Source organism: Molossus molossus, unplaced genomic scaffold (assembly GCF_014108415.1).
Source record: "Molossus molossus isolate mMolMol1 unplaced genomic scaffold, mMolMol1.p scaffold_m16_p_21, whole genome shotgun sequence".
Lineage (NCBI taxonomy): Eukaryota > Metazoa > Chordata > Mammalia > Chiroptera > Molossidae > Molossus > Molossus molossus.
The window spans coordinates 37,103,062-37,114,975 of NW_023425357.1; the positions used below are offsets into that span (position 1 = coordinate 37,103,062).

General features: G+C 54.3%; 1 protein-coding gene across 2 annotated transcripts; it reads right to left on the bottom strand.

Annotated features, from left to right (window-relative positions):
* Window positions 1–208: 208 nt before the first annotated feature.
* On the bottom strand, window positions 209–11,854 carry EDC4 (enhancer of mRNA decapping 4). 2 transcript variants are annotated; one of them, XM_036275071.1, is made up of 29 exons: window positions 11,573–11,854; window positions 8,326–8,482; window positions 7,822–7,933; window positions 7,427–7,526; window positions 6,969–7,158; window positions 6,715–6,862; window positions 6,523–6,627; window positions 6,098–6,207; window positions 5,932–6,015; window positions 5,755–5,850; window positions 5,554–5,656; window positions 5,254–5,434; window positions 5,089–5,161; window positions 4,915–5,006; window positions 4,649–4,836; window positions 4,434–4,558; window positions 4,191–4,341; window positions 3,430–3,863; window positions 3,240–3,344; window positions 3,007–3,159; window positions 2,885–2,921; window positions 2,577–2,754; window positions 2,307–2,462; window positions 2,086–2,201; window positions 1,816–1,981; window positions 1,547–1,733; window positions 1,235–1,454; window positions 991–1,154; window positions 209–761 (listed from the first exon to the last, which is right to left on the bottom strand). In XM_036275071.1, the coding sequence occupies exons 1-29, from the start codon at window positions 11,652–11,654 to the stop codon at window positions 569–571; spliced, it is 4,206 nt and encodes a 1,401-aa protein (XP_036130964.1). In that variant the 5' UTR covers window positions 11,655–11,854; the 3' UTR covers window positions 209–568. The 2 variants fall into 2 exon arrangements, with proteins under 2 accessions (XP_036130964.1, XP_036130963.1); XM_036275070.1 differs by having other exon boundaries at window positions 315–761; window positions 4,191–4,356; window positions 11,573–11,804.
* Window positions 11,855–11,914: the final 60 nt, after the last annotated feature.

Here is an 11,914-nt window from a genome sequence, read left to right on the forward strand (position 1 = left end):
AGAGCCCAGGCTAAGCTGACCCCAGGACCCTCACCTCAGAGATGGAGAGGGGAAATCTAGGAAGCCAGTTGCCCAGATGAGGGTGGGTGTCCAGGACCCTGGAGTGGGTTGGCCTTGACAGAGCTCAACATGGAGAAAGGAGGCCAGGGAATAGAGGAGCAGTTATCAAAGTCACACCAAAGACACACCCAAAAGCACACATACTCCATTTTATTCCAAAATCATTTAATTGAATTTCTTAATGTTTTTCAAAAACAAAAAGATCCAAAACAGATAAAAAGGAACATGGAAAAGTTAACTCAAGTGGTGTCACAATCTCGCGGGGCGGGGGGGGGGGGGGGGGTGTCATGCTCCAGGCATGGCAGAACCCAAGAAGGCACAATACCCACCCTGGGCCCAGCCTAAACCTGCTGGCTACCGTAACCTATAGACCACAACCAGTGCTCATCCCTTCAAACACCCCAGAGGTGGAAGCCTGAGGAGGTAAAGGGCAGACATGACCCTGCTTTGGCCCAGGCCTGTCTACTGGCCTTCAGTGCCACCCTACCCCTGGGCAAGGCAGGCTTAACTAAGGGAGACTGGGGGTCACAAGGCCATGCAGCATGAGACTGAGACGCCGGGCCGCTTTGCTAAGTGAGTTGTGTGGTTCAGCCTGCAGGAACTGGAAGAGCTTCTGGCGTACCTGGGCCATGACAGAGCCCATGTGATCCCGAGTGATAGGGTCACTGTGGTCCAGGTGCATCACAGCCTCTTCCAGGTAGCTGGGGGTGGAGGAAAGGTATAGTCTACAGGTTGGGCCCCAGCAGATGGGAGCGCCCCCTGGCAGTACTGAGGCCCAGAGAGATGGCTGACAAGGGAACCCTCCAAGCCTGAGATGGGAGGTTGGTGGAGAGAATTAGGGAGGAAGTCAGGCTATAGTGGGAGTCTCTGCTTTGAACTGCTCCCCGACCCTACCCCAGCCCATCTCCTGGTCCAACTGCGCCCACACACCTGAGCTTGAGGTCAGTTCGAGTGCCAAGGTCAGAGGCCAGCTGCTGAATAAGGGAAAGGAGCACAGGCTGGGAGAGTGGGCAGGGTGGCTGCCCAAAAACCTGTGCTGGGTCCACAGTTTCACAAACATACAGCACCAGGTTCAGGTCAGCAGCTGTCAGGGCCTGGGTAGAGAATAGCATTTAGTGTGTGGGCCTTGTCAGGAGACACCTGAGCCTTAACTGGGCCTAATGTCCTAGTATACCTGCTGGAAGGCCTGATTGAGGTGGCCCTGCTGCAGCAGCTGCAGGATATGGGCTTGCTGGGCCTGGCAGTCGAGGTGGGCAGCAGGGACAGGTGTGCCAGCAGCTGAGCGCATGGCCTGCATGATGCTAGAGGTGACGGCGGCCTGTTGCTCCTTGAGTGCCACACTCACCTCACCTTTCACAATGCGCTGTACCTGTGCTAAAATGGACTCCTGCAGGCTGCAAATGGAAATGAGGGAGATGAAGTAGGTAGAAAGTTGGGTCTGGCCCTTCCAAACCCCACCACCTTACCCAGTGCCCTACCCACACACCTGCCCACAGCCACATGCAGCTGGTGCTGCACCTCAGCCCGAACACTGCTAGACACAGTGGCTGCCATCTGCTCAGTGGCACCCTGCAGTGTGCTGACCAGGCCCCGCAGCTGAGCCAACACAGGCTCCCGCGCCTCCTGCTCTCGCACTTTCCGGCTCTTCATGTGGCTCTCTAGCTGTTGCAAGTCTGAAAGGTGACCATAAGGGCCATGAGAAGGAGGTGGGGGAGAAAAGGACAGCTCTTCCATGGAGCATATGACTCTACTCACATTCCTGTGTGCCCAGTCGGAAGCTATCATTGATCTGCTGGAACATGGCCTGGCAGCTCTTCTCAAAGGCGGGCAGCACCACACTCTGGAAGGCTTCACGGTAGGCGGCCTGCATTGGCCCCTGTAACGTGTCTGCAGCTGCTCGGGCGATGGCATCTGTCAAGTTCTGAGGGTAGAGGGAGAGGCCGGGCCAAGCCAAAAGCCTGAGCTCAAGCTGGCCTGACCAAGCCCACCAACCACCAACCTCCCTCATCTTTGACCCTATAGCACCTTGGACTTCAGCAGCTTGGAGATATTCTCTTTCATGCTACCCTCTACAGCTGTGAGCTTGGTGGCCACTGAGGTGTTCAGTTGACCTGCCATAGGCTCCAGACTCCTAGAGACACCTGGGGCAGGGTGAGGAGGAAGTGGTAAAGCCACAAGAGGAAGTTTGACAGGTAGAGGGTCCCACTCCCACCCAGCCCATCCAGAAGTCTCCATGCAAAACTCACATGGAGGCACTGTCTTCTTGATCTCATCCCGTATGCTGCGCTCCAGTCGCCCAGCCACAGCTGAAGACAGTGCCTGGGACAGCTGTTGTGTCAGCTGTTCCTGCAGCTGCCCACCCCGTTGCTGCCCCTCGGCCAGTGCCCGCTCCAATCGCTGCTCTGTATTGTAGCTAAGGAACAGGCCTGTAGCAGGTCCCATTTCCCTTCTTGGCTCAAGAATGCTGTAGCTGCCCCTGCCCCTCTTCCATGCTGAGCCACTGCCCACAAGGATACGCTCCTGTTCATGCCGAGACTCGAGGGCACGTTCTACATGGCCCGTGACAGTGCTCTGCAGGCCTTCTAGTTGGGTGCACAAACGCTGCAGCAACTCTTCTTGGCTGTGCCGCAGCTCCGCCAGCTCTCTCTGCTGTTGCCAAATTAGTGCTGGCCAGTCCTCAGGTGGCTCTGCCACCTGCCAGTAGCACCAAGAGTTACATGATGCCTGCCCCACTTGTCCCCACACACTAGACTAGGGAATGGCTCAGAGCTCTTCCCCACTCTGAGAGGAGTCCTAGAAGTAGAAAGGGTGTTTGCTCACTCACCTGATGCTCCATGAGCCGGGATCCCATGGCTGAATCCCTGCCATAGGTGAGAAGGACCTCAGGCCATGTCATGCAGGTAGCCTGAGGACCACCCCTCTCCCTGGCCTCAGGACCCCTCCTACCCATCATCTTTTTTGCCCTTCCTCTTAAACTTGGGTGAGGTCCGAGGGGATCCCTTAGTTTTCCAGTCCTTGGCAGGGAGCCGTGGAGTGGGAACTTTGGTGCCAAAGCCCCCTGCAGCAGAGGCAAGGCTGGCCACCTCATCATCGTGGTCACTGTGAAAAGGGGAGAGGCATAAGCACCAGATATCTGCTGGCCCTCCCTTATGAGAGAAAGGGTGTGGGGTGGCATCTACCTTTGTTCAGTGCTGGTGTCCTGGCTGTCATGTTGCTGCAGCAAATGATAAGGTGGTCGGTGGAAGGCCAGGTTCTTGTGCTTTTCCTGAAGGCCATTCCTGGGGCTGGGAGGACAGGCCGATATTCAGCAGTGGATGACTATCTGAAGCCCCTACCATCAGTACACTTTCTACCATCCAAGCTCCTCACCTTTCTGTAAGGCTGCTGCAGGTCTCCCGAGTAATGTCTGGTGCTGTAGGCCAGACCTGACTGTCAGGGGCTGTGGTCTCCTGGGTCAAGGCTGCCTCCAAGAGTGAAGGGGTGCTATGCCGATCCCCGTCCCCAGGGCCAACATCCAGGCTAAGTTGGGGGCCAAGTTCAGGCCCTGGCCGGGGCCGTGGGGACAGCAGGTGTAGTGCTGAAGCAGCTGAGGCCATACTGTTTGGCTCAAGGTCCTCAGGAGCAGAGGAGCTAAAGCCTCGGGAAAGGGCCTCAGATGCAATCTCAGGGATGTCCTGGGACAGGGCAGTGGATGCCGAGGAGATAACATCGGGGGAACGGGTACGGCTGGGGGAAGCCTGGGGTAGCCCCAAGGGCTCCACTTCCTGTAGCTCCAGGGACAGTGCAGAGACAGCAGTAGGTACCTGAGGTGGGCCAAAATGGGACTTAGGTGGAGGGAAACAGGGGTGTGGGAAGCACAGAGATGAGGACTGGTGTTTATAGTGATGACAGATGGGACAGTGGGAAAGGGGATGTAGTCAAAAACAGCCACAGCTCAGGAGGAGAGAAGGTGGGAATGAACAGGGTGAGGAGCTGCCCTCTAGGGAACATGGGAGGCTGAGATGACTTCAAGGGAAACATGGGCCATCTGACGCAGAACAGGATAAGCAGACAGGGTGCTACAGGAGAAGACTGCTGCCAACCTTCCTGCTGCTACACACCAGCTAAACCTGCATTTCACACACACGCACCTGCCCAGGCCCTTTGGGAGTCAATTTGTCAGCTGGACCTGGGAGCAGGCCAGGCAGGAGGCTGCGTGGGCTTGCCTGCAGGCTGCTGCTGCTCATTGTCAGACTGCCATCCAGCTGCAGCTTGGGGCTCAAGGTCAGCTCCTCAGGTGGCCTGGTGGCAGGAAGGCTGAGGCATAAGCAGCCAAAGTTTGGCATCACCTGGCACCAGCCCTTGCCATCCCCCAACTCTGACCCTCACTTCACCTGGGCAAGGAGGGGTCCACAGCTAAGGTACTGCTCATGGCAGATGCAGCTGTGAGAGAGGAGCTGCTGCTGCTGCTGCTGCTGCTGCTGCTGCTGCTGCTGCTATTACTAGGGGATGCAGCAATCTGGGGAGATGCAGAGAGTAAGAGCTGTGGCCTGTGTGTAGGGATTCCCAGGTCTCCTGACCTGAGCCCCAAGCCCCAGCTCCAGCACACCTGTTGCAAGGAGGTGCTAGGTGTCATGAAGGCGTCAGGTGTCATCAGCTTGGGCTTGGTCTCACTGCTCAGACTAAGGAAGTCAGCAGGTGCAGGTAGTTCCACGATGCGTCGGAGATCAGGCTGGGAGCCATGAGTAGCTGAACCCAGGCCCTCAGAGCCCAGTTCAGGCCGAGATTCTCCAAATGCTGAAGGAAAATCTGCCATGTTAGTCAGATCTCACACCCTGGACAGTATAACCTGCTTCCTTCTCACCCCTCACTCACCGAAATCCTCATGGGCAGTGTGGGTGGGGAGCGGGGCCACCACATCAGGGTTCAGCTGTGGCTGGAAGCGGATCTGCACATCTTGCAATGCCCTTCAGGAAGAGGAGAATAGGAGAGGGCTCAAAGGGGCCAGAGTCAGTAGGGTAGGGAGGGTCACAGAGAGGGCACACTCACTTGGTATGCACACAAAAAAGCTTGATAAGCACACCAGCTGCAGACTCCATGGCACCAGCTCCGTGGGTCCCATCTGTAAGGACAGTGTGAACAAATAAGGAGAGGCCCTCTGTGCCTCTGCACTCCTTACATACCAACACATATCCCTGACCTTGAGCAGCTCACCGGCCCCAAGGCTGTCATTCTCTTCCTCAGCAGGCAGCACCTCAGTGTGCCGCAGCCGGCAGCGACTTACAACCTGGATACCGAAGCTTAGTACAGGGTGGGTGAGTAGGAACTCAGAGATAGAACTGAAGCAGGCCCGGCCTTCCTCCTGGTTCTGCAGCAGCTCCATCACATAAAGGACCTACACAGGCAGGGAATTCACAGCTGAGCTCACAGGCTGTGAGGGCTTTGGATGTGCCACATATCCTTGCTTGCCCCAATGATACCAACTCTGCCCAGGGTGCCCCCAATGCAGTCTACCTTCCGTTGTACATCACTGAGAATTAGGTATTCTGCTGAGAGGTCCAGGCAAACTTTGAGGCTAGGGGGCACACTCACTGAGCTGAAGATATCTGGGGAGAAGCTGAGAGGCCACAAAACAGGATGAATGAGACTAAGAGAGTAGAAGGAACCCACATCCCAACCCGGCTACCCTTGTCCAGGTCTCCAGCCTGTGCTTACCGAATGGTCTGAAGGCAGGTCCAGGACACTGTACACCACATCTTTAGCTCCTGATTCTGGTCAGCTCCAGTAATGAGGAACCTCCAGAAAGGGACCCTACAAAGCAACAAGGCACTGAGTGACTATCTGAGAGCCCAAGGTCCAGGCCACCACCCACCTGCCTGCCCACTCACTCACTCAGGGTCCTGTTTCTTGTGGTTGTCACAGAATAGGAGGCAGGAGAGAGGCCGCCCATCATGAGGCTTCAACTCATGCAGACACCTGCAAGCAGGCAGATGAGGGGTCTGAGTGGGTGATCTAGTCCTCTGCTGGGGGGTCCCTGGTCCCTTAGGTCCTGCCTTACCTTGGTTCATCCTGCCCCTCAATGTAGATCTGCCAGAACTTGACAAAGCCATCATGGCTTGCAGTAGCCAGGACAGTCCCATCAGGTGAGAGGGCCCCTTCACTCAGGTACTGGCAAGAACCCAAAGAGCTTTGCTTTACCACATGACTAGAGGTGGGAGCAAGCCCATCTCAGATGAGAAAGATAGTGAGCTGGGCAACCCACAATAGATCCACATATTTGTGTGAAAAATTGAATAAATGGGGAGCATAAAGAAGACCAGACCCATGGGGTGCAACCACATTAGGTGTGAGCTCCACCTGTCAAGGTCACTTTGTGATCCAAATCCCCATGGGTAGAATGTAAGTAAAGCTATGGATATGAGAAATAGACAAGGGACATAAGAAAAGGGGAAGAGCAGGGAAGGCAGTCAGTTGCAGGCTTACTGTGCTGTGGCCTTTTACCATGATGAAGCCCTGCTTGATTTGGCTGACATCCACAGGCCAGGTGCTGTGGTTGGAGCGGAGCATGTCCAGGTTCCACACCTCAGCCTGGAGGGTACAGGAAGGTGGGTGTTCAGCCCATGTCCATACCATGAGTACTCTGTCTCCTCCTCCCCACACGTGCAGCCTCCTCACCCGGTCCTCATGCAACAGGGCCACCATTGGGCTGCCCTCCTCACAGCAGTCTTCACTCTCCTCAGGAATGAAGGGGCACCAGATGATCCTACGTAAGTGGTTCAGTGGCGTACCCTCTGGCTGCCGGATATGGACCAAAATCTCTTCTCTGAGCGGGGTGTTAAGGACTAGACAGGTGGATGATGAGTGTGTCTGGTAGCCCTAGTTCTGCCCACTGTTCTTCAGTCCCCCATTCCATCCCAGGGAAAGGATACTGAATTTTGCCATTAATCAGAGCCAAGTGCCACACAAACAGGTTGCCTGCCTCATCCAGGCAGGCCAGCTGTGGGGAGTTGACATGTGCGAAGGCCAGGTCAGCCACACTGCCTGTGAAGCCCTTGAGCAGCGTCCGCTCTGAAGTGCTGACACTGATCACCCGCACCATCGCTGAGCCATTGTTGGCAGCTGGAATCAGGACAGCGGTTGGCCATGAGTGAGTATCTAGGCCTAGGCAGCAGCAGAAAAGCCCTGCCCCTGCCTGCCTCACTGCCACCACCAATCTCAAGCTTGGGTTTTCAACTTGGCTCCCCAAGGCCTGACAGAGGTGGGGGCAGCAGAGACAAACCTTCCATTGTATCTCTAAGGTCTGAGTGGGCTGAGTGGCCTTACACTGAATCTGCATCTCTGCGGCTTCTGGCAGAAAACCTCCCTCCTTTCCCCTGACCCAACTCACCCCTAATGGCATAGGCCAAGAAGGAGTTAGACACAGCAATCAGGTTGCCATAGTAGTATTTCTGCTCCCAGTCATACTTGGCGACAGGCTGGATTTTCACCTGAGAACCAAGGGTGAGAAAAGTCATAGAAGCTGAGGGATGGGGCAGCTTTCCCAAAGCTTAGGTGGTCCCCAGCATCCCTGGGGACAGTAGAGGCCACATGTGCAAGCTCAGTCACCCAATTACAACTCCTGGGGCCAGATTCCCACAGAGGCTTGGTAGCCAACCCTGGCTTCCTAAGACTGGGGCACACTACCTGCCTATTAAGGTGGGCCCCATAGGAACTGGCAGAGTGAGAAGGGAGAGACTGTGTGCCCCCATCCACCATACATGCCACAACATCCTGGTAACTCACCTTGTTGCTCCCCCGTGCCTTGCTCGAGATGCTAGAGTCACTGCTGGCCACAATCTCCACCTCCTTGGCCAAAATCCCAATGCAGGTGGAGCTATCATCTCCTGAGAGGCAGCTGGGAGGAGGGGTGCACAAGCTTGACTCTCGTTCACCCAAAGTCTCAATGGGCAGGATTGGAATGTGAAGAGGATACAGCCACCATAGGGAAGGTATCCAACCCCAGATGCACGGCTCTAGGTCCACTGGTCCCCAGAGCTGTAGCACCCGTTGCTCACCTCCCTCCTTGGGAATGTTACATCAGGCACCTAAACTTCAGATCCAGGCCAAGCCCTTGAGCTTGTGTCCTCACCCCTCATTCTAGTGCAAACTCTATGTGGTTAAGTGCTCCATCCCAGGACATCTAGTTGGGGAGCAGCAGAGGCTGCTGGCCCTCCCCCGCATCTCATGCTTGCAGCTAACTGACATCCCAAAACCCCCATCACCGCCAGTCATCTCCCAGGCACTCACATGACCTGCTTCTCCTGCAGGTTAATAGATGGCTTGGCTCGGAGCCCAGACTTGTTTGCTGAAGTACCATCCCCTGAGCAGAGGGGATCTGGGACCAGGAGCCCATTGAGGTCACCATTGTAGGTATTAGATGGCCGCTGGTTTTCTGTACTGGGGCCTGGGGACAGAAAGGGCCACTATCATGAGGTTGTTCCACCTGCCTACTGGCCTTTCCTCCTGCAGAGCCTCCCTCCAAAACTATGAAGTACTCTAGGAAGACTCAACTGAGGCATGTCTATAGGAAGACAGGCCCTTTGTTCATCTCTCATTCCATAACACATACGGTGAACCCAATGTATGCCAGGACCAAGGATAAGCATAAGGCTCTTCTACCTGGGGGCAAGGTGCAAGCTATCAAAGATCCTCTGAGGCCAGTTAATACTCAGGTCCAGATCAGTCAGCACAGAGGGACTCTGTGTACTTGAGGAAGGGTATAGGAAGGGTCAGGACAGACTTCAAAGAAGAGTTGCCATCAGAGCCAGTGTAGCTGGAACACACAAACATGGGAAGGATGAAGGGAAAACAAGACTGCAGAGGTCTCAGGTATGAGGCTGTGGTGCTTAAATTCTACCTGTGGCAATGAGAGCCACAAAAGAGTTTTATTTTTTTATTTTATTTATTTTTTATCCTCACCCGAGAACATTTTTGTATTTATCTTCAGATAGAGAGGGAGGGAGAGAAGGAGGAAGAGAGAGAAACATTGATGTGAGAGAGATACATTGACTGGATGTCACCCACACGACCCCAACCAGGGCCAGGGACAAACTAACTGAGGTACGCGCCCTTAGCAGGAACCAAACCCGGGTCTTTCTGGTCCGTGGGCCAATGCTCTAACCACTGAGAAAAACTGCCCAGGGTTTATTTTTATTATTTTGTAATACTTTTTCCTTTATTGATTTTAGAGAGAAAGGAAGGGAGAGGGAGAGAGATAGAAACATCGATGAGAGAGAACATCGACTGGCCGCTTCCTGCATGTCCCCCACTGGGGATTAGGCCTACAACCTGGGCATGTGCCCTGATCAGGAATTGAACTGGTGACCTCTTGCTGCATGGGTTGATGCTCAAACACTGAGCCACACCAGCCAGGATCACAAAAGTTTTAAAAGGGAAGGTGACACAGTCAGCACTGGCTAGAGGGCTGATTGCTCTAAGGCAGCATGAAGGATATTTGAGAATCTGTGTGAGAGAGCCTAAACCAAGGTAGTGGCATGGGTTGGAGAAGAAAAAATATGCTCCTAAAGCATGGAAGGACACTGATAAGATGTAGAAGTAAGAAAGACAGGAGCCTCCCCCATAGAGATATGGCTCAGAAGAAGATACCTTGGGTGGGTATACTCAGGATGAATGTACATGAAGGAACTGAAAAAAGAAGAGAGAAACTATGGGATAGCATGTGGAGTCAGGAAAGACAGCATTCTAGTTGTCTGCATTCACTGAGTCTCAAGTACCTCATGGACTCGGACACCACTCCAAAACTCCTAGGTAGCACAATCTGGATCACGGGTTTCTAGTCACAAAACAGCCTAGAGTCTGACAAGGTCCTCCAGTGAGAGGAGACAAACCAGAGCTCCTTTGCAAACAGGAAAATCAATATCAGTCAATAAACAAGGAGTTCAGAAAAATGTCTCCAGGCCACTTCACTTGTCAGAGCCACCCTAGCTGCTCAGGGGTAAGCTGACCACTCTCCCTCCCAGAAAGGCTACCAGGAGGAAAAACAAACTGCACAAGATTGGCCATGTTAGGCTCTAACAAGCAGTCTAGTCTACACAGCAGCTGATGAGCACGAAAAGCCCAAGCCAAGCTCATGAGCAAAGGAAGCACACACCAGGCCTGGGGCAAAGGGCTCAGTGGTTTCAGGCAGCAGATGCATTTTCTCAGGGAATGGGGGAAGTTAACCCCACCCAGAGTGAGCACCATGCCTGCTTCCAGTAGCAGCCAGTTTGGTTCTCCCAGCAGATTTAAGAACAGGGTCTGAAGAAACACCAGTTCTCAGTTCTGGACACTGCACACCTAAACCATCATTACCAGATGGTCTTTCAACCACTGCAACTTCACAGTTCTCTGAACCAGCCAGGAACTTTGGTACCTCCATACATGCTCCTTCCTCTTTAATGCCTTCCTGACATCCAAACTCCTGTTCATATTATAAGGACTGCTCTAGCCCTGGCCGGTTTGACTCAGCGGTTAGAGCATTGGCCTGTGGTCTAGAGAGACCTGGGTTCAGTTCCTGCTAAGGGCATGTACCTCAGTTGCAGTTTGTCCCTGGCCCTGGTTGGTCGTGCGGGTGGCAGCCACCAGATGTGTCCCTTTCACGTCGATGTCTCTCTCTCTCTTCCTCTCTCTCCCTCCCTCCCACTCTACCTGAACAAAAAATGGAAAAATGTCCTCAGGTGAGGAAAAAAAAAAAAAACTACTCTAAATATTGTCTCCTTTCTCAGACCTGTTCTCTGGCACTCTCCAGTCCCCACCCCACCCACCCTATATCCATCAAAATACCAAAACACTCCTCTCTTTCAATGTCCACAGCATTATAATACAACTTCCTTAAGCTCCTTGAGGGCAGAAATAGCTCTGAGGTATCACTGCAAGCCCAAATAAAGTTTAAACGAATGGAAATAAACTAGGATTTGCAGATGCTTGTAGCATAATCCAATCAGAGACATGTAGTTTATGATTTGTCTTAATTTCAGAAAGGACATGGAACTGGGAGTGGTCACTTTCCTCCAGAAAACAGTTTCAGAAAGCATGCCTGGAGCCTGTATTTTAAAGGTAAAGGCAAGTTGCAGAGGGGGAGCCACAGCTCCTCAGTATAGAGCCTAGGTCTAGCCACAATTCACCATTCTGAACACGGACTAGGCCTCTGAAGTATAGCAAACGGGTTGGGAACCCAGATCAGTACCAGGAACACTAGGGACCTTGGGGCCAGGACACCAGAGGGGGCCTTCGGATTAAGAAAAGGAGCCTCACCTTCAGCCGAGATGCTGAAGGACGAGGCAAAATGGCCTGGCACTGGGATGGAGAGGGATCGCATCGGGGGTCTGCGCCCTTCCGGGAATATGCTCAGAGGTTTACTGCTCTATCATCTGCCCTCACCAGCGGGGAGGATGCAGAACCAATCCAGACGGGCCTACAAACCTTGAGGGAGACCCTGGCCCGAGCCGCCCCTCTGCCCGCACGGCGAGGGCCCACCCTCGCTGTCCCGGCTCACCTCCCGCTGGCCGGTCCAGCTTGAGGATGTCCCGTAGGTGCTGCGTGGCGTCCTCGATGTCGATGCTCGTGCAGGAGGCCATAGGCCCAGTCACTGGCGCCTTGTACGCGCCGCGTTCCCTTAGCTGCCGCCACGCACCAGCCGAACACAGCCGCGCCGAGACCAGATACGGCACTCGGGTCACTACAATCGGTCCACCCGCAGCACACAAACCGCCGCCCGCACCAAGTCCCAGAGACCCTCCAACCCCACCAACCGCCTCCACTTCCGGCCCGCCGAGCCTCGGCTCCCGGAACCTGCACGGTGGGGAGAAGAAAGGTTCCGGGCTGAGAGCGGACGCCT